Source organism: Lepidochelys olivacea (genome assembly GCF_965140295.1).
Source record: "Lepidochelys olivacea isolate rLepOli2 genome assembly, chromosome: 1".
NCBI classification, from domain to species: Eukaryota; Metazoa; Chordata; order Testudines; family Cheloniidae; genus Lepidochelys; species Lepidochelys olivacea.
Genome location: NC_140411.1, coordinates 259,203,342 through 259,225,362, shown reverse-complemented (window position 1 = coordinate 259,225,362; position 22,021 = coordinate 259,203,342). Strand labels below are relative to the sequence as shown.

At 52.4% G+C, this 22,021-nt stretch overlaps 1 protein-coding gene across 1 annotated transcript in view; it reads right to left on the bottom strand.

Annotated features, from left to right (window-relative positions):
- Nucleotides 1-131: 131 nt before the first annotated feature.
- The window catches only part of TRIOBP (TRIO and F-actin binding protein), a 33,528-nt gene continuing 11,638 nt past the window's right edge, over nucleotides 132-22,021 (bottom strand). Inside the window, exons 7-19 of the mRNA XM_084635026.1 lie at nucleotides 16,357-16,413; nucleotides 15,812-15,880; nucleotides 15,344-15,433; nucleotides 13,417-13,526; nucleotides 11,994-12,552; nucleotides 11,095-11,205; nucleotides 6,228-6,375; nucleotides 4,523-4,622; nucleotides 3,785-3,944; nucleotides 3,400-3,513; nucleotides 2,888-2,974; nucleotides 1,723-1,886; nucleotides 132-873 (exon numbers count right to left, since the gene is read on the bottom strand). Of these exons, the coding sequence (XP_084491152.1) occupies nucleotides 1,725-1,886; nucleotides 2,888-2,974; nucleotides 3,400-3,513; nucleotides 3,785-3,944; nucleotides 4,523-4,622; nucleotides 6,228-6,375; nucleotides 11,095-11,205; nucleotides 11,994-12,552; nucleotides 13,417-13,526; nucleotides 15,344-15,433; nucleotides 15,812-15,880; nucleotides 16,357-16,413 (1,767 nt within the window). The 3' untranslated portion in view covers nucleotides 132-873; nucleotides 1,723-1,724. The remainder of the gene's footprint in view (nucleotides 874-1,722; nucleotides 1,887-2,887; nucleotides 2,975-3,399; nucleotides 3,514-3,784; nucleotides 3,945-4,522; nucleotides 4,623-6,227; nucleotides 6,376-11,094; nucleotides 11,206-11,993; nucleotides 12,553-13,416; nucleotides 13,527-15,343; nucleotides 15,434-15,811; nucleotides 15,881-16,356; nucleotides 16,414-22,021) is intronic.

Sequence of the window (22,021 nt, the reverse complement as noted above, 5' to 3'; positions counted from 1 at the left end):
GCAATCCAGCCTCCCACTTCACCTGGTAAGGATGGAGACCCCCCGCGAAGGTTAAAGGGTGCTGCGGAGAGGGATAGTCCTGCTCCATGAAGACACAACCTCCAATCCAATAATTATAATAGATTCCCCTCTGATAGCTGAAGATTTTATTAAGTCAAACTATTAACGGTGTGGAAGGGCAGTTGCCGCCTTCATTGTTTGGCTCCGGCGAATGCAGCAGTGGCGTGTGTGGAGTCCCCCTGCTTCTCCTCAGGAGTGTGTTAGCAGGAGGCAGGCTCTTCCAAAACCTCCAGGGGACTGGCCTTGCCCTGGGACAGACACATGGCCCATGGGTACCGAAACCTGCCTTCGATACAGTCCACAGAGTGAGAGCACAGTCCCCAACAGCCTGAGCACGCTCTGTCCAACATCTCCTCATCCAGGGGAACGTGTGCAGGACATTGGTTCTCTTGTATGGCTAGCCACAGTCTGTCGCATGGTCCTTCCAGCACATCCAAGCAGGCTGGAGGAGCAGGGAGATAAGAGGGGAGAAGGCCACTCGCGACCCCATAGATGCACCCCAAAAGGAGCACTTGAGGCAGGAGCAACAGCTGTATTTCTTCTGTCTTCAGCTGCTGGTTAAAAAGATACTGTAGATTTAAAATGTTCCCCACCCACAAAACAAAAAAGTGAAGTATCTATAAAATATATCTTTTCACATATAAAATCCTGAAGAAGGTGCACGTAGGAGCCAGTCCAAACGATGTGCTCAGATACGCAGGCGCATGGGATGGGGATTGGTGAAAGACAAGGGAGCTGGTTTCCTTGAGGGGGTGTTAATGGATGGGATGCAGCCACCCGCTCCCCACAAGTGAGGAATCGAGCAAAACAAACCTAAGGAGGAAATAAAAGAGTCACGGCAAATGGTTTAAAAGACTTCAGAGTTGCTGGGCCCCAGAACTCTGGGGCTTCCCCAAATCCAGGAGAAGGTCGTTTGTACCCGGAGATGCCAGCTAGTGACACTGCTTGTACTGCAGCTATGCGGGCCCAGATCAATTCAGATCCCCTGTTGGGCACGGACAGGTCAGGGACTCCTCCCACATGTGCATTTGGTCCCTCTCTCTGTGCAGCGGCCATGCAGGCAACACTCCCCCGACCACAGGAGGGGCGACAACCACTCAGGGGTTACTGTATCCTCTCCTCACGCCCCACATCACCCATAAATAAGCGGGAGCAGGGCCTAGACAGCAGGGTTCCCCAGTGCTGAGAGGTCTCAGCCTCCACAAGGGAGGCATGAGCAGGAAGAGAAACCACAAAGAGGGAAAAATTTCCACTCGATTGGATCCAGCAAGCATCAAACAGGCGATCCTGACTCACAGCCGAGCCGACATGACCCAGCAAGCGGAGCAGGCCCCCACATCCACTCCCTCTCCTCTGCCTTCACCTGCCTCCCGCCCCCTTCTTTACAGTGCCCTTGTCAGGAGAGGCCCAGAGCATCTCAGTGCAGGGCGAGCATTTGGCTGAGTGGGAACAACTCTGGCCAGACTTAAAGGGATCGAGCAACAACAGAGCCCATGCCTAGGGTCCCACTACAAGGCCAGTCCTTCCTCGCCCTAGAGTGCCCTGGAGTACTGGAGGAACTGCAACTCCCTCTGTGCTCTGGCCCCATAAGCTGCCCTCATCCCTGCTGTGGGCAGGCTTGTGCCAACCCCACAGTGCAGCTCGCGGCCCTTGGCTGCTCACCTCTACTCGCTGATGCTATTGCGCAGCGTCTCCTTCTCCTGCAGCGCTGCCATGGCCAGGCGCAGGTGTTCCTTCAGCTGCTCCATTTCCCGTTCCGAGCGCAGCTTAACGTGGTTCAGCTCTGCATAGACGTCCTGGTACTTCCCTGAAGCAAATCTCCTATCCTGCAGCGGAAGGCGAGGAGTCACCACCCAGCTTCTGGTATTCATTCTGGGGCGGGCAGCCCCCACCAGGAGGAAAGCCAGGGAGAGCAAGACCTAGGTGTCAATCTGAGCCTCAGCCAGGAAAGCAGTGGGAGCCCAGTAGAGACTCGCACAAGAGGGGACATCCACAGAGTTCAATTCTGACTGGCTGTTCCAAGGCAGGTGGAGGGGAACAAGAGGCCGGGTGGCTATAGAGCAACAAGTCATTGCGGACTGGTAGGGCTGGTTTCTGGAAGCTATTCAGCGACAGGTGGATTAAGAGTTGGGGGCTAGGGGAGTAGACAGCTGTCTATGGCCACCAGGAAGAGGAGCCTCTGCAGGGGTGCGTGACTAAGAGCAACGGGAAATTTGCTGGATCTCTGGAGGGTTCCCCTAATGGCAAGAGCCAGTCAGTTGTGAAAGTCTCCTAAGGCAGGAAGTGGTGGAAGCCACCTCGTTTGGGCCATTTAGAACAGAAGCCAACAGAGCAATGGCGAATATACTGCATGTAGCAAGCCCACCCTGGCCAGGGGAAGGAGCAGTAGGACCCTCAGTAGAGGTCGCCCTTCTCTAATGGGAACACTGTGTTGAGGGAGATGGGGAGAATACTGGTGAGGAGGCCTGGACGTGGGTGGGCCGACGTACAGTCAAGGAGGCGGAAGGAAGGCAAACAAATTGGAGTTCTATCCAGATTTCACTGTTTTTTCCCCCACCTAGAAGGGCTCCCAACACTGGGTGTGTGCACCCCCAGCCCCTCCCACTGCTCTGAGGGTTAATGACCAAAAGCGGCAGGAAACCAAAGTGAATCCAACAGAAATAGGAGACCCAAACCACTCCTGCTCAGCATTCATCCTCTGTATGATTTCCCAGGTCCTTGCTTTCCTCCATCATTTTCCCGCCTCCAACTTAAGTGAGATCTTCACAACCCACCCCTTGATAAACGAGCCCCCGGGAAGGAGAGAATAGCTCCCAGGAAATGGTACCTTTTGCATCATCTGGAGCTCATCCTTAAGACACTGAACCTCTTTCTTCAGGTACCGGAGTTCATTCTCCTTCACTCGAAGCAGCACCTGTGAGGAGGAGAAGGAGAAGAGAGACTCCAGGGACCAAGCTGAGAGATATGGCATCAGTGCAGGGCAGAAGGGTGTGTTGGAGGGGGTGGGGAAGGAAGAGCCAGGAGCACAAGGCCAGGAAGTGCTGCAGATCTAGAACGAGACGCAGTGGCAGAGCTGTGCAGGGGAAGCTTGTGTAGCAACTTCCTGCACTGCGGCTTGTGCCATCAGCTCCTCTGCTTCATGGGAGTTTGTGCCCCCTGAAGGTGTCAGACTGGCATGAGTCCACTGCACACCTTGCTGCTCTTCTCTCATAGTCCCACAGAGCCAGCACTGCAGGGTAGGCGGCGGGGTTGAACGTCAGGCGTCCAGTGCACCCCATTGACAGCCACGCCTGCTGCAGAAGTGGGTCAGCAGCACATAGCACCAGCAGGCCTCTTTACCTCGAGCTCACAGGAGCTCCTCTCGCCGTTGTGCAAGGCCCCGTCCCCTGTGCCCTGTGCGGTGATGAAGGTCCGTAACCTCTGGATCTCCTCCGACAGGCACGTCTGCAGCTCCTGCAGATCAGAGCAGATTCATCAGGGGAGTGCGCATGCACCCACAAACCAGAGTCCACAGGCAGGTGAGAGCCAGCCAGGCCCATACTGCTCCCTCCTCAGATACTCTCCCCCTCCCTCAACCCCAGCTTAAAGGGCCTCATCTCCTGATTCGCTTTGGACAGCACAGCTCATTTGTTAAGGGTTTTCTGGCTCTGGAGGGAACATGCCCCTGGGACCTTCCAGCATGCCATGCAGAAGGCTCAGCCTTCTGGGCAAGCGTCTTTCTTGCCTGGTTCTGCCGGAGCAGCTCCTTCCCCTCCTGCTGGCAGCGCTGCAGCATCTGCTCCTGCTCTTCTGCTTTCTCTGTGAGGTTGCCGATTTCCAGGCACTTCTGGGAGTATTGCTCGGAGAGAACCTGCAGCTCCCGCTTCAGAGAGTCCACATCCGACCTGCCACAGCCGCTCAGAACATTACTTCAGAGAAGCAGGGTGCCCCTGTCCCCCTCCCAGGGCCCACTCTTGCACAAACACTGCTCTCCACCCTGGCTGTGGACACCACTCTCTGCCCCTGCCCACACTCCCATGGCCATCACCCACGGCCACCACCGTTACTCAGAAGGGTCCCCTCCCCTGAGCAGCTGGTCATCAGAGCAGGGGAACCCACTGAAGCTGGGAGAGGAAAGAAGCGAAGAATCTTATGGGAGAAAGCAGGGAGCACGGTAGCCTTTTCAGGTCTAGTGGAGATGGGATATCCTGCTCTCACATACACGGTTAGCATCTCAGGCCATCGCATCCCCACTACCCTTCCCTGGAAGCAGTGCTAGGAGGCAGGCTGGAAGCTAATGCTGGCTCTCTGGAAGGCCAAGAGGGGTGGAATATAAAACTCCACCCTTCAGCCCAATTTTGAAGGAAACAGCACCCCTCCAACTCGCCCCACTGGGTGAGAGCTACCGAAAAGTGACCTAGCAAGCCCGGAGCCTGGCCTGGGCAGGGGACAGGGCGGAAGGGACTGTGCAGAGACTCCTTACTGGTGCTGTCTCCGGAGGGCCTCCGAGCCTGACCCGCTCTGCTGGAAACTGCGTGTCCTGCCCAGCTCCTCCTTGTGCACCTTCTTCAGCGCTTCAATTGCTTGGGAGGAGGAGACAAGGAGATGGGGAGTTAAGTGTCCCGGGAGACTTGGCCGCTCGCCAGCTTGGCGGAGGGGGGCAGCGGGAACTGAACAAGGGGAGTTCCTGAGGACTCCCTCCCATCTACCACCAGAAACCCCAGCTCCAGGAATGGCTCAGAATTTCCCTCTGCCTCCACTCTGTCCCGGGCATCTTCCCCAGGGCTAACTCCTACCATGCCAAGCCACAGCAGGCAGCCCCAAGCACTGCTCATGGGCGATGCGACCGTCTGAAGCTTCCTGCTGCAGGGTCCGTGCAGAGACTCCCCTCTCTTAGCTGTAGTAAGGCCAATTCCCAACACGGACACACAGGGTGTGGGGAAGAAAGGAGCTTCCAGGTCAGGTCTTGCTTGTTAAAAAGGGAATCGCTCAGTGGGGGAGGGATAGCTCAGTGGTTTGAGCATTGGCCTGCTAAACCCAGGGTTGTGAGTTCAAACCTTGAGGGGGCCAGTTAGGGATCTGGGGCAAAAACTGGGGATTGGTCCTGCTTTGAGCAGGGGGTTGGACTGGATGACCGAGGTCCCTTCCAACCCTGATATTCTATGATTCTATGAATCCCATCTCATACCCAGGGGACAGGGGTTAAGGGCACAGGGAGAGAAATCCAGTGTGCATGGGGCACTCAGCCACATGGGCATCTATTTGGCCAACGGGGGGGGGGGGGGGGGAGAGAAGGAGATGGACACAGTCTTGACAGCCTCAGCTAGTGGAGCTGCTCACTCGCCACCTCCCTTATCCAAGGAGAAGGGTATGGGGAGGGGGTTTTCCAGTCTTACTTCTGAGCCCATTAAAGGGAGGGCAGCCACTCATAATCCTGTTCATACAGAGATAGTTAGCAGCATGGGGCTACATACACAGCATAGGCTCCTTGGAGTTTCAGGGCCAAGGAGGCCACAGAGAACACGACAGACAAGGAGAGGGCAGTTAGTCCCAGTGTGTTTGACCCATCTGTCTTTTCATAGAAATCTCGTTAGCTCAGATTTGGATCTCAGCCAGCGACCATCCCACTGCACAGCCTAAAGGGGAACGGCTGCATCAAGAAGCAGAAACGACTGCTAAAGTAACGCAGAGGCCCCAGCCAAGATCAGGCCCTATTGTGCTAGGTGCTGTACATACACAGAGAGAGCCCCTGCATCAAAGAGGTTATAAAGGTCAGAGGAGGACCAAAACCTGGGAGGGGAAGTGACTTGCCCAAGGTCACCGGCAGAGCTGCGATTAGAACAAAAGTCTCTTGACTCTCAGAGCAACGTCTTAGCTCCTGGACTACACTGCTTCCCTACAGCACCACCGCCCGACCTTGTGCTTTACAGACATGGCCTGGCCCAGACAGGCTGCCACCTATTGAGGCCAGCAGGAGCAGAGGGTGCTCAGCACCTTGGAGGCTCACCCTTCTGGGACACATCTTAGCTTAGAGAGACCCAAGAGACATTCCAGGGAAGGGAGCGATGAGGGATCCCAGGGGAGGTGGCAAGCGGACTCCAAGGAAAGTTTGAAAGAGGAGAAGGGGACAAGGGGCAGCAGGTAGCCATCTACCCAACGTCTAGAGGCACTCGGATTCTCGCTGCTACCTGCAGCTGTGGCCGCAGCCTCCTCAGCCAGGAGCCGCTCCTTCTCCAGCCGCAGCCACTCCAGCTCCCGCTGATGGTGCCGCTGCAGCTCAGTCATGACCTGCTGGTGAAGAGATTCCATCTCTGCCAAGCTGCGCTCACATGCCTCCTGCCACGCAGAAGAGGGGAGAAAGAAAAACAGGTGAAGGGGAGTGGGACGGAGAGATTCAGTAAGATACCGTACGACTGGGCTGGCATTTGCTGTGCACGGTAGGTGTGAACTCCACTCAGGCCTACCACCAACACTGAATCAGAGAGGGGAGGTGAATACCTGCCAGGATAAAATACCCTCAAGAAGGAGGAAAGTGTCTTATTAAGAGGATAAAGATGTTAAATACAGCTTTTCATCCTTAGATCTCGAAGTGCTTGACTAAAGTATCATCATCCCCCATTTCTCATATGGGGAAACTGAGGCACAGACAGGGGAAGTGACTTGCCCACAGTCACCCAGCAGATGAGTGGCAGAGCAAGGAATAAAGCCTAGGTCTCCCAAGTCTCAGTCCAGTGCTCTATGCAGCAGGCCACACTGCCTGATGCAGCAAAGTGCCTGGCTTTAGGGCAGGGATAAAGCTAACTATTGAAAGCTGAGCTGCCTCTTAAGGAAAATGAAACCAACCGCACCCCCGCTTCAACACGGCCATGTGCTGTTAAAGTCCCTCCCCAAAGAGAGTGGATCCTCAAAGCAGATGAGCAGACATTTACAATATGATCTTCTGCCTTTTACAAGTCTGATGTGCGGGGGGACTTAACACAGACTTTAAAATATCCTCACTGGCACTGGAGTTGGCACTCACTGAAATTAAGTTCACGCCTTTGAGCTATTGTTGCAGGCTCTCTGCAAATTCAAGCAGAGTTGCTGCATCACTGCAGAATAGTCATTTTTGAAGGTTTTCTTTTAAACCATAACTAGAGAATTTCTTTTAGAAGAGTCCTTCAGAGACTCAGCTGACAGTCAAGAGGCCAGCCTGCTTCTCCTCCATAGTCCTTTGCCTGCTGCCTCCTCCACTCCCTAAACCCAAAGAAGCACACATACCACACTTTGGGAAACGCTCCTCACACCAAGATAGAGCGCTGCATCCTGGGACCTGTAGTCTGCAGCTCGTACTAGAACAAGGGCAGTTGCTCTTTGAGCCACTTTGAGTTAATGCAACCCATTGACTCCAGGCAAATTATCAACATAATCCTCAGTGGGGCAAAATGTGGGTGCCCTGTGATTTGCCCAGAAATTGGCTATCAAACATTGACAGGTTAACGGGAAGGAGACAGAAAGCCATCCTGTAGGGAAGGGGCAGTTTGGACTCGGAAGTTACAAAATATCTCATCAAGGGCTGATGAGGGAAGTGGATTACTTGCTATATTTACCACGTGAACTGTGGCTTGCAATATTGACCAGGCTCACAGGGCTGCTTCTAACCTGCTGTATTAGTTGCCACACAGAGTGTGGGCTTTTTCTGTGGCAAGTATAACAGATCATTTGCAATAATCCAGCAACATGGAGATCTTTATTAGCAGCCAAAAAGACAAGAAGGTACGTGACTGGGTCATTTCAATGGGATCTCCCCTTTTACTTTACATGAGTAACTGGCATTACATTAGCATGGTAAAATTAGGGCCAGATTCTGAGCAGCACTCAATGAGTTCTGGGTCTGGTTCTGTTCAATATCTTCATTAATGAATTAGATAATGGCATAGAGACAAAGAAAATAACAGAAAGCCACTAGCTGTCGCCTTCAGCCCCCAACTAAAACCTCTCCAGCGCATCATCAAAGATCTACAACCTATCCTGAAAGACAATCCCTCGCTCTCACAGATCTTGGGAGACAGACTAGTCCTCGCTTACAGACAGCACCAAAACCTGAAGCAAATACTCTCCAGCAACCCCACACCACACAACAAAAACACTAACCCAAGAACCTATCCTTGCAACAAAGCCTGATGCCAATTCTGTCCACATATTTATTCAAGTGACACAATCATAGGACCTAAGCACATCAGCCACGCAATCAGGGGCTCGTTCATCTGCACATCTACCAATGTGAGATATGTCATCATGTGCCAGCAATGCCCCTCTGCCATATACATTGGCCAAACCGGACAGTCTCTACGCAAAAGAATAAATGGACACAAATCTGACATCAGGAATCATAACATTCGAAAACCAGTAGAACACTTCAACCTCTCTAGTCACTCAGTAACAGACTTAAAGGTGGCAATTTTGCAACAGAAAAGCTTCAAGAACAGACTCCAACGAGAAACTGCTGAACTAGAATTAATTTGCAAACTAGATACTATTAACTTGGGCTTGAATAGAGACTGGGAGTGGCTGGGTCATTACACATATTGAATCTATTTCCCCATGTTAAGTATCCTCACACCTTCTTGTCAACTGTTTGAAATGGGCCATCTTGACTATCACTACAAAAGTTTTTTTTTCTCCCACTGATAATAGCTCATTTTAATTAATTAGCCTTAGAGTTGGTATGGCAACTTCCATCTTTTCATGTTCTCTATATGTATATATATCTTCTTACTATATGTTCCATTCTATGCATCTGATGAAGTGGGCTGTAGCCCACGAAAGCTTATGCTCAAATAAATTTGTTAGTCTCTAAGGTGCCACAAGTACTCCTGTTCTTATAAAGTTCATGGATGATTCCAAGCTGGGAGGGGTTGCAAGTGTTTTGGAGGACAGGATTAAATTTCAAAATGATCTGGAGAAATGGTCTGAAGTAAATAGGATGAAATTCAATAAGGACAAATGCAAAGTACTCCACTTATGAAGGAACAGTGAGTTCCCCACATACAAAATGGGAAGGAGTACTGCGGAAAGGGATCTGGGAGGTCATAGTGGATCACAAGGAAAATATGAGTCAAGAGTGTAATGCTGTTGCAAAAAAAGCAAACATCATTCTCAGAAATATTAGTAGGAGAGTTGTAAGCAAGACACGAGACGTAATCCTTCCGCTCTGCTCTGATCAGGCCTCAGCTGGAGTATTGTGTCCAGTTCTGGGCACCACATTTCAGGAAAGATGTGGACAAATTGGAGAGAGTCCAGAGAAGAGCAACTAAAAGGATTAATGGTCTAGAAAACATGATTTATGAGGGAAGATTGAAAAAAATGGGTTTGTTTAGTCTGGAAAAGAGAAGACTGAGAGGGGTCATGATAACAGTTTTCAAGTACATAAAGGGCTGTTACAAGGAAGAGGAAGAAAAATTGTTCTCGTTAACCTCTAAGACCATTGCTGCTTGTCCTATCCTTAAATTGCAGCAAGGGCAGTTTAGGTTGGACACTAGGAAAAACTTCCTAACTGTCGGGGTAGTTAAGCACTGGAATAAATAGCCTAGGGAGGTTGGAGAATCTCCATCATTGGAGGTTTTTAAGAGCAGGTTAAACACACACCTGTCAGGGATGGGCTAGATAATACTTAGTTCTGACATGAGTGCAGGGGACTGGACTAGACCTCTTGAGGTCCCTTGCAGTCCTAGGATTCTATCCCCCTTAATACCCACTGAAACCAATGAGAGGTTCAGAGCCTTGCAGGATTAGGCCCTTACACCCTTTTCTTCCACTGCTCTGCTCATAACCACAGAGATCAAAAAGTGGAGTGCAATCAACGCAGTGCCTCATTATTTTTTTGTGATTTGAGGCAACTCGATCGGTTGCATCATCAGGATTATCCCCAAGGACCGTTATCCAACACGCTTCCCGACTGGAGTTAAGACTTGACTGCTTTACATAAGCAACCCCTGTTCCTGAGCTGGTTGACCTCAATTACAAGAGCCTGCTGATTGGCTCCTGGGGGCATATGGCTGATGAGCGGCACACCGGGTTTTAGTCTTGGCTATAGCCCGACATATCGGTTCATGCCCAAATAAAATCAAAGACAGTTACCGCTCAGAATGGAGAGAAATTCGTGTGTTTGAACCAAACCACGCTCTATTTAAAGAGACTGAAGAGCTGTTTACACTCAGAAAGCAGGAGCCTGCTACAACATGGTTCCTCCTGTCCCAGGTGAAATGCAGGACAGTCTCATAACTTAAAACGGGAACAACCTAGGTTTGAGCAGAGTCCTCAGCTTGTGTCCTCCAAGGCTTCCATGGTGTAACCATGCCCCAAACTACACATAAGAACAGCCATACTGGGTCAGACCAAAGGTCCATCTTGCCCAGTATCCTGTCTTCCGACAGTGGCCATTGCCAGGTGCCCCAGAGGGAGTGAACAGAACAGGCAAACATCAAGTGATTTATCTCCTGTCGCTCATTCCCAGATTCTGGCAAACAGAGGCTAGGGACACCATCCCAGCCCAGCCTGGCTAAAGGCCATTGATGGCCCTATCCTCCATGAACTTATCTGTAATGTGCCTGGGACCCATCATCAGCTTGTTTCCACCTATGGAAAGCCTAATACACATTAACTTCCCTTCTCTCCAGCGAAGGGGCTCAGTCCCGAGGGGGCAGGTGGATGACTGAGCCAAGCCTATCTCCCCAGCATTAACAGGAGTTCTGGTGGGCAAGTCCGAACCCTTCAAGCAACATAACCCTGCTTCAGTGGGAAGGGACAGCTCCATCAGATTCCACCCATCCTTTGCATGCATACTTGGGCACCCCCTTTAAGGACTGGCAGCGCCCATCAGCCACTATATAGTTAACACTGATTGCAGCTGGGCTCACTTTGGATTGCCATGGCAATGCTAGTCAATGCAATGCACACTCTGGCAATGCAGCCAGGGTAGGTGAATCTCCCACCTTCCCCCCAACTCTTGTCAGGACTGGAGTGGACTCAAAGGCAAAATGGGGTTTCTGGCCCACTGCCACCACTGACCCTCACCTGGGAGATGAAGCCCTGGGGCATGTGGCGATCTCCATGGGATTTTCCTGTGTCACGAAGGCTCTCACCACGGGCACGCCAGGACTCCAGCTGTGCCCTCAGGGACTGGACCTGCACCAGGAAACCAGAACGACAGACTCAGCCATGAGAGGAAAAGCTCCGATTTGGAATGAACAAGGTGTCTCTCAGCCAAACGAGTCTCAGCCAGGGGTTTGGGGGTGAGGGACAATCAAAGGAGACACTGGGCATCACAGCCAGCGTCCTTTATCCGGGGAAAGGGGTGGTCACCCAGTGGGACAAACCCAGTGAAAGAGGCCCCAGCATATGAGCAGTGAGAAGAGGAGAGGAAGAGACTCCACCCCACCTCAAGACACACTAGGTGTAAGCCATGCTCGCCTCTAAAGGCGGAAAGGCTGGCAGTGCCTGGCGTAAAGGGTTCATTGCCATCCCCACGGAACTAGTGACACGCTCACTGCTGCCAGGGCTAAGTTGGTCGGGTTAAACCCCAGTTATGAAGGGCAGGGCAAGAGGTTTAGGTGTCCCTAGTGTAAACAGGCTCAACTCCATTTAAGTCAATGGCATTTAATCAATTTATACTAGGGCTGAATTTGGCCTGGGGGTCTCTGATATATGGACAAGCTGCTTCTCAAAGCAAGGGTCTATGAACCTGCTATGCAAGTTAGAAGTCTCCCGACCCAGAGGTGGCAAATGGTGCTGCTTTCCCTATCCATGGAGGGCCAGCAGCGGGAGCAGACGGTGTAACAAGGGCTTCCTGTGACCCCAGCACTTTGGCCTAGAGTCTTGCTGAGCCCCTGGCCCAAAGGGGCCTGGGAATAAGGAGAGTCCCTCTCCCAACCTGGGAAGGAGGAAATGGGGCCCCAAAGACAGACAGCTCCTACCTCTTTCTCCAGCGCCTCCCTCGTGTCTCCATGGCCCCCCTTGCTCTGGTTCAGCAGTGCCGTCAGGGGAAGGCGCTTAGACTCCTTCAGGGGAAGCCGTTCCAGCTCCAGCCATTTCTTCTCAATCTCTTCACTCAGCCGACTACCCTGGTCCTCCGACAGGGAGGGCCCCAGAAGCTCCTGCTCACATGCCTTCCAGCAGAGGGCCCCTGCTGGGCCGTCGCCCTGCAGGACCCCGGTGTCGGGAGCCTCAAACCACTTCCGCCTCTCCGCAGAGCGGAGGGCCAGGTCCCGTTCCAGGTCCTCGTGCTTGGTGACTCGGTCAGAGATCCCCCTCAAACTGCCTCTGGTCCGCTGCAGGGACCCCTGATTCAAGGGGCCCTGCTGCAAGGGGGACAGCTCCACGTAGTCAAAGGTGTGGTGAGGCCCATCCACCTTCCGGTTACTGCCCTTGGAGATAACTTCCGACCCCAAGCCTGGCCACTGCTCCTCTGACCTGAGGGAGCCTTTCTGGGGGACGCAGCTGCGGAAGGAGTTTTCCTTATTGCAGTCAGATAGCCTGAAAATCAGAGCACAAAGGCATGAGAGAGAGAGAGAGAGAGAGAGAGAGAGAGACAGACACACACGAGGCTGCTGGAAGTCATGCAGGCAAGCATTGTGCAAACAGCCCATGCATACTCCTGCCGATGCACTGCAAGCCTAGCCTGCAGCCACACCCCTTGCAATTCCAGTCCTAGGAACCTCCAGAGCACAGCCAGCCTGTCACGCCAAACCTCCCAGTGGCTTTGCAATGGGAGCAGACTTCCTGTAGAGTGGGGAGAACCAGACCCAGCTCCAGCGACACACATTTTGATCCGAGCTTGAGCTCCAGTCTCTAGAACAGAGCCCACCAGCTGTGCACTCTAGTGCCACCCCCTTACCCTAGTGGGACTCTTACATGCAAAAGGGGAGCAGGGAAAGAGAAAGGTAAATCCAGTCTTGGTGTTGTCGGTTTCCTTCAGACTCTCTGTTGCTGACCTGCAGTTGGTCAGGGGACTGGTGGTGAAATGACTGGAGGAAAAGAGTGGGTCACTGCAAAGCAGCCAGCCAGCCATCACTTCTCGACTCTTCAAAGGATCCTGGGAGACGTTTTCTGCCCTTGGGTCACCCAGCAGGGCCCTGAGTACAAAGCCCCCGAGAGCTTCCTCCCACACTCACCCGCTGACATGGTAAGACTGGATACCCCCGTGATACCCTCACGAGTATCACTGCGGCAAGCAAGCATGACTGGCAAAGCATCTTCTCTCACGCCAAGGTGGGAGCGGAGGACGAGGAGACCTCTCCTGTCCCAGAAAGGATTGTCTGCTTGTGGCCAAGGTGCTGACACAGAGCCATGGATGGGGGGGGTGGGGGGGAGGGCGGCGGCTTTCCCAGACAGACATACTTTGTGACATCCGGTGCACTGGCTGGGCGCACATTCTTCCTTAGTGCCTCGATCCAGTTCCGCCGGATCCCCGAGGTCATTGCTGACAGGGTGAAGGTGGCATCCTTTGTCTGAAAGAGAGAGACGCCAAAGGGGGCTCAGCCCACAACACGCAATGACACCCTCCCCACTGCCACAGTGCAGGATAATGGGCAACACCCACTCGCTCTCCAGACTGCAGGGCGCGCCATCAAGCAGAGCTGGGAGAAGCCTGCCTTTGATAGCCCAGAATCAGAGGACAGCCACCAGTAGGGTCTTAACAGTCCTTCTCTGCTCTCCTGTCACACCAACAAAAGACAGGCCCTCAAAAAGCATAAGTGGAGGTTAATTCATCGCTTGGGCACTGCTAGACAGGTGCCAGTTAACAGGTCAGCTTCCAAGACATCCTCCTCCCCTACAAAACCCCCCAGCTCCTCTGTCTCTGTTAAGGTTGTGTATGTCCATCTGCGCTCCCGGGGTGCTGGGGAGGTAGGTCCCCTGGGTGAAGTACAACGTAAGAACAGCCATACTAGGTCAGACCAAAGGTCCATCTAGCTCTGTATCCTGTCTTCTGACCGTGGCCAATGCCAGGTGCCCCTGAAGGAATGGGCAGAACAGGTAATCACTGAGTGATCCAGCCTGTCGCCCATTCCCAGCTTCCAGCAAACAGAGGCTAGGGACAATCTGCCCATCCTGGCTAATAGCCAGTGATGGACCTATCCTCCATGAACTTATCTAGTTCTTTTTTGAACCCTGTTATAATCTTGGCCTTCACAACATCCTCTGGCAAGGAGTTCCACAGGTTGACTGTGTGTCGTGTGAAGAAATACTTTCTTTTGTTTTGTTTGTTCCCGCTATTAGGGTTTGCTCTCTCTTTTCTAAGACAGATTTCACAAGCAAGGTGAAATAACCTTTGGGGTTCGCCTGTCAGCAAAACAGCGAGCCTATGCTTAGGCTCCCTCCCTCTCCTTGCCCATGAGATACCATACCATCTGCTCCCTGCCATCCCTACAGAACACCGGGCAGAGTCTGCTGTTAAGCTAAGGTCCCTTGTAGTCATTTCATTACCAGGGAAGGTCAGCTGGAACTCCCAGCATGGCTCCATCCACCCCTACCCTGCAATATATCCCCCTCCTGCACTGATGTAGTGCCTTATAACCCCAAGCATCCTAGATCACATCAGAACCAAGCTACACACGCACAGCTCAATTCCTGCGCACAGAAATGAATTATTGGTATTACAGCAGCTCCTAGAGGCCCTGGCCTCATTGTGCCAGGTGCTGTACAGAGAACAAGATAAACTGTAAGATCTTCAGGGCAAGGACTAAGTACATTATGAGATACAACAGGTGGCTCAAACAGATAGATATGGGGATGGGGGAGAATACAAGGTAACGGAGCGGATTACAAATCAGTGGGATAAGCAGCTTGTGTGATGTGACATCAATCACAATAGAGGCAAGTTGATACTATTGATAGCAGGTGTACTGTTAACAGTACATGGCAACAGTACCCAGCAGTTCTTCAGGACAGAAAGGGAATGAAGAAGAATCCCATCTCCAAGCAATTTCAGTGGGATAGCTGAAGGAAGCAAAAATCTAGTTATCCAAGTTGGAATTAGCCTAGGTCACTTGGATTAACACTCCTGCTCTTGCCAGAATTGCCATGGAATCATGGGCCACAAACCCTCAGGGTCCTGGCTGGCAATGTCACACACAGTAGTAGCACAGCAGCTCTTTGCATTCTCCTGGAGGACTGCGTTCACTGAGAGGGGTGAGCGTTAGCCGCTTCCTGCAGACCTGGGTAACCTTGGAGGGCTCCCGTACAAGAACTGACCGGCCCTGACTCTGCTTAGCACGCAAGCTCCAACAGGAGCCCAGTACAAGTTTGCATGGCTGCAGGTACTCACGTGTATCTGGAAGCCATAGTTGCGTTGCACGGCATATTCCGTCACTTCTGTGCAAGAGCGCAGGTCGATCTCACCATCCAGCTCATCGGCCTGAAACAAGCCCAAGACCACCAGTGGGTACCCGAGCAAACCTCATGCCATCTCCCCAGTGCTGCCTGTATCCCAGCTGGAAGCATGAGATTCTCCTTACTTCCCATTCAGTCTATGCCCACTCAGAATATCTTTCCCATCCTTGCTGGAGCTGAGGTCCCATATTCTAGTCATTAATTTTTTTGATGCCTTTTCAGACCCAGGCACTGGAGAGGTTGCAGCTAAGCTATATAATAAGCTCTGCCACCTTTGCAGTCCCCTTCCACCAGGACCAAAGCATGCTCCCCTCTGGGAAGGGCACAAGGCAGCTCCAGGATCCCACCACCACCCTACCCCAAGGAAAGAACACACAGGTCAAAGCGCATTCCCCATTCTTACCTCCTCAGCATTGGAGTCCCTGTAATATCTCAGGCTCGAGTCTGTTAGCACAAACCAGTGTTTCTTCCACTGCCGACAGAACAGCGAAGGAGAGGGGAAGTAAACAGGAGAGACACGGAGAAATGAACAGACTAGATTACCAACGAAATGTGTTGGAACAGGGGAGGGTATTCTGCTTACTGACTTTTCACCCCTCTTGCCCAGAAGGCAGCTTCCAAGTCCAACTGTCCCCTTCCTCCTCCAAAGATACCTCCCCCCACCCCCTTTCTATCAGTCAGCTGGGAGCGGACCAGCGAGAGGACTCTGATGGAACTGTGTGATGGCGACTGGACTGCACACAGCAAATTAGGCACCTGAGCCAGGGAATTTCCTTGGCAGAGTTCAGCCACGATGGGGAGAGTCTAAGTCAGCAGCTCACCTCCACCTTCCCCAGCAAGGGATACAGTCACAATGGAGAAGGCAAGCCTCTGGGTACACAGGGGTCTTTGATAGGGACTGGGGAGGAGAGAGACCTCTGGGTGTCACACACCCACCATCCATCTTACCTCTCCCAGCTCATCCAGTATGGACATCCATCCCTTCTTGAAATTGAGGAGATCCGGCTGGAGACAGACAGAGAGCAGGGGGTTAACAACTGGGCTGGGACTGAGACTCGGCAGAGTTTGGTAGTCAGGAATGACACGGATTCCACAACTCCAGGTCTAGCAGTGACTGGAATGGAGCCCCGTGGTACAATGTGAGCAAGCAAGGACAGTCCAGCATCCCGTCCTCCAAACCCACATGGATTTAAGACCAAGTAGCAGAGGGGATGGCTCCTCATACAGTGACAGGCAGGTATTCCTGCCTGAGGAAGCCTGGGAAGGAGGGGTTAAAGAAGTAAAGGTAGGTATGCACCAGGGAAGTTTCCACAAGTTGCTTTGCTGACATTTATTCAGAGATTTTTTTATATTCTCTCCCCCCGCCCCGCAAAAAACAGCTTGCATGGCCACTGAATCAGCTGAGTTTGGAAAGGAGTTGGTCACAAAACTACTGAAACCCATTCCAAATCCAGCGCTCCTCCAGAACCTGGGGCCATGCTTTGACACCAACACCGAGCACTTAATAAAGGCAGGAACAGCTCCACATTATCAACCCTCATCCTGGCTGTGCATGAATTAAATATCATTTCAGAGCAGATGGGGAAACACGCAATATTAAACGACTTGCCCAAGGCCACAGGACAAGTCAGAGCCAGTACTAGAATCCAGAAACTAATTTCTCTTTCTTAAATGCAGGAGTGTTTCTGTGCCATAAAACACCCTGACTGCTCCCCCAGCCTCCCCACTGCACGCAGCCATGTGTGAATACTATTCCAGCTCACCGACAGCCATGGGGGAGGTGCCGCCACCCTCTCCAAACCTCACCCTGCTGCTGCAGCATAACCAGTTCTTCCTCCCATTTCAGGGCTGGAACTGGGAACAGCTGATGCAGGGCAATTGCTCTTCCTTGCTTTACCAAACCCATCCCTCCTTGAACACCATGAACTTCAGGAGAGCTACATCAGGGATGAATTCGGCTCAGTTGCTGTGTTCTCAAGGCCAGTCTCTCTTACCGCCTCCCTCCACCACACACATGCTCCTCCTGCCCCATTCAAGCCCCAGCAACTAAACTTGGTCAGCCAGCAGTGGCGAGAGGGGGAAGAGGAAATATTAGAGCTGTACCTGAGTGTCAGCTGTACCACGTTTGCCAGCCTGGGGCAGGCTGCTGCTGAGTATCCCTAACTGCCACATGCTCCACCCAGGAAGGGGCTGGTGCGGGGAGCAGCTCCGCCACAGGGTGGGTACTTAGCACTCCAAGAGCTTCTGATTAATCCAGGAAACATCCACCTGGTGCCAGCTGGCCACATAAGCCCAGATCTCTTGCGGCCCAACTGGGTGAAGCTTTCTCCCGTTTCATCTCCCAAGGCTGAGCTCTTAGGTTACACTCAAGGTTACAGCAGGCAGCAGCAGAGTGTCAGCCTGCCCCAAACCCAACCAGCCTATGGGTGAGGGGAAGGGGAGCGGGCCACCTGTTATTACAGCTGTAGGCCCATCCTATCCCTGTCTCCCGGGGCTGGGAGCGTCCAATTGCAGGGACAGGATATGCCACACGGAAGCAGAGACACCTGGAAACTGGAGCCTGGTGACCCAGGCTTCCACTCTTCACCTCCAGCACCAAGGCTGCAGGGTGGGCAGAGGCTGCTCAAAACATGCCACCTTAGGGAGTAGGTCAGTATGCTGCCCGCTCCCCTCCTACCACCAGCGTGTACCCTGCGCACATTAACAACTCCTTAACATGGTCGCCAGGTTTGAACAACGTGGGTGAAGCCCCCAGCAGGTAAGGGGCAGAGCCCTTATACTTGGGGATTTGTGGGGCGAAGCTTATTTCACATAAGTATACAAGGGAAAATCTGGTTCATATGGACTGGATCAAACTATGATGCTAAACCCAGCTATAGACAGCTCTGGCCTGGATGGGTACATGACCTCCCCCTGTCATCATCTGGTATAAAGGTGCATGGGACCTAAGTGACTCCTTTTCAACAGTGCCCACATTTCAAAGGGGATGCCCCATGCAGACAGGAGTGACTCTGACATCCCCCTCCAGTCAGTTCCCCTTTCATTATGACAGAGTGGCAAATACAGCAGCTTACTCCTCCATAAACAGGCTTCCCATGAAGGATCTCCACTGGGGTCCCCCACCCCAAGGAGCCAGCAGCCTTGCATTAGGGATCTATCCCCAAGTGTGCCATTTGCTGGGACTCACAGCATAGGACTGCAGCTGCCGCCCTGCCCAGATGGACTCTGGATCCCCATCCTGAGCAAACCCTTCTGTGTGAGACTCTGAAGGGCACCCAAGGGTACACCGGAAGCTGCAACAGGCCAGAAAGGGGTCCCTGACATGAGGATGGAGAGGGGCCCCACAAAATAGATGGGTGGAACAATGGAGGGGATAATACAGGGGAACTGGAGTCAGGACCTGGGGTGGGGATGGGGGCTAGGACCAAGGGGAGACCAGGACACAAGGGTGGACCAATGGGATGGGGGGCTAGGAAAACGGGGCAGGGAGAAGATCATGGGACAGGTGGGGTGGGAAGACAAGACACAGGGGCAGGATGCTTGAAGAGGGAGCCAACAGCATAGGGAAAAGGACTCCAGGCACAGTTGGGGGAGGGGGGGGGCAGGGTACAGTGGAGCAGGATGACTGGGGAAGGAGGCAGACCCTGGGGGTCAGGGGCAGAGGCACCAGAAGGAGTGCATGCGTGCGTGCATTGCTACCCCAACCCTCTCAAAGACGCTGCCTCCCCACACTCCTAACCTTCCCCTCCCTGCTGGTGAGCCAGAGGCCCTCAGGGGACAGACCCATCGGTCCCTGCAGCAGCCAGCAGATTGGGGGCTCAGCTGCCAGAACACCACAGAGTGGGACCTTGGAGCTGGTCAGCCAGGCCATGGCATGCTCTCTCCCAGCCAGGTTTTTGAGAGAGATGGGGTGGATGTGGGTAGACAATGGCCCTTTCACCCTCCTCCCCCGCACATCTCTGGTTGGTGGCAAATGAAGTGGGAGATAAGAGTGGGGGCAAGACCCTGGGTGGCAGATAGGCTAAGACACAGAGGGAAGTGGGGGGGATGGAGAGGAGTGGGTATAGAACAGGGGTTCTCAAACTGGGGGTTGGGACCCCTCAGGGGGTCATGAGCTGTCAGCCTCCACCCCAAACCCTGATTTGCCTCCAGCATTTATAATACGTTAAATATGTAAAAAAGTGTTTTTCATTTATTAGGGAGTTGCACTCAGAGGCTTGCTGTGTGAAAGGGGTCACCAGTACAATAGTTTGAGAACCACTGGCATAGGATTTGGGAGGCAGAGGGGAGCAGGAATGCCACTTACCTGGTTGCCACCCACCTAGAGGGCCCCTCATCCTGAGGCAGCCCACCAGGGGCCAAACCAGGTGGCAGGCTCCTCCCAGGCAGCAGCTGCCTCCACCTCGACAGGCCCTCTAGCCACATAGCCCACGCTGAGGTTTCAGTGAGTGTTAATGCACACAGGGAGCACAGTTTGTTAATTCCCTTTGATCTAGGGCCCTGAAATAGCATTAAGAAACTGTTAACGTGCAGGGGGTCCACCCGGACAGTTAGCTGGCACCAGGGCAGGTTATTGTGGGAGAGTTCACACCCTAGAGTTGCCAGAAATCTCCTGGGCGAGGCAGCTGCTGGCTTGCCTTCGCCTAGAGCAGCCTGAGGGTGGGGGACACGGAGGGAGATACACACCCTTCCCCCAATCTTTTACCATCCTGTTGATGTTGTCCACCCCACAGTCACTCCAGGCTTCCCCCACATGCCTCCCCCAACGCTCCTCACATTATGTGGTTGCATCTATGCAGCAGGTGCTCCCCACCTCCTGCTGCTCCCCCACAGCTGGCTGTGAACTGGGGGCGGGGCAGGGAGGGAAATGGAACATAAAACCAACATGCTGCCAAACACATGTGCATTGCAAACGATACCCTCCCACATATTAAACCAAGGTACCCTGAGGTCACCGAGCAAAGCCAGCCCCACAGTTGCTAGCCAATCCCACCCTTTGTCCCCAGATGCAGTATGGCATCATTCTCTGTTCCACCAGATGTCCACATTGCAGCTTCCCAGAACTTCATGGTGAGTAACAGATAACCTAATAAGCCGCAGGGACTTATAAAAGTCAAGCCTAATTTTTGTAATGCGTAAAAAAAAAAAAAAAAAAAAAAAAAATCTAACAAACACAGGGACAGAGTACGTGTCAAACTTGGATTTTAGTAATGCATTTGATTCAGTCTCTTTACAAAATCTTAACCGATAAATCAGTTCCAATGGCCTTGGATAAATACCATAGTCAGGAAGATTAAAACCCGACTATTACCCCCCAAAAAAGGGGGAATGATAAAATAGCAGTATACTGAGCAAGAGGTCAGATGTCTAGTGAGGTTGCCACAAGGATCAGTGCAAAGTCTCAACTTATTTGTGATTTACACTCTCAGAGCATTAATCATCAAGTTAACGGATATTAGCAGAGAATATTACATTGGGAGGAGCTGCAAACCCCAGAAGGGACACAGCAATGCCAGAGAACTTCAACAACATATTAGCACCACTGGTCCAGATTCTGACACCCTACTCCAGCCCCCATGTCTAGTATAGGAACCATAAAGGATGGCTTCAGGAAGAATTCCCCCAACACAGGAAAAACATAAGGGCAGGATATGTGGCCTTGTATTGCTTCCCTTGCAGCCGCACACGTGGGGGTGCACCAGGGTTAGGAGGGGTCTTCTTGACTGTGGCACTTTCTTTATAGCTATTCGGGGTTGCAGAGCAGCCTATAGGCAGCTGTGGGGAGGCTGCCATAAGTTTTAGGACAGCCCTGGGGCTGTGGTAACTTACACTAGGGCTGGTACTTCAAGAGGTGCAAGAGATGGCTTAAAGCCACCTTTGCCCCCTCTCCCACACAAGCTGCACCTTCTGTCCCAGGAAGCACAGCACGGAATCTAGCCAATGGGCAGCATGCTAAAAAGGAGATTCCATTTGGAACAGCATGGTATAATGTGTCTGGGGAAAAATATTCTGAAACATGGAAATTCAGCAGGAGGGAGAAGCTGGAAAGCAGGGATGTTGAGGGGCCTTGGGTGACAGCAGACAGAAAACTAGAGACAAGTTTGCAATCAGATGTGGCAGCAAAACAGAAAAAACAGCCATCCTTAAATGCTGTTTTAGGCTGCATGTCCAGAGGCCTTGTGCAAGGACTACTTAGCTTTGGTGTGCCCCACCCAGAGTGTTTCATTCACTTCTGTACACCACACTGCTAGAAAGAGATTGACAAGTTGGAAGGGCTCTGGAGAAGAAGTGCTCAGGGGGCTGGAGTGACTGGTTTACAATAAGAGCTGAATATGCTTAGCCTGGCTAAGTGATGACTGTGGGGGACATGATAACAGTCTGCAAATATCTGAAGAATGTAAACACCAAAGAAGGAAAGGAATTAGGGTGGTACCAGGGGGTATAGCTTAGAAATAAGGAATTAAGCAAAGAAAGGGAACATTCAGAAGACACTTCCCCACAGTTAGGTCTATTAGGCTATGGAGTAGTATGTCAAGGGTGGGTGGGGGGCGGTGGAGGCCCCATCCCGTAAACTTTTAAAACCAGACTGGCTAGAACCCTATGGAAGCATCCT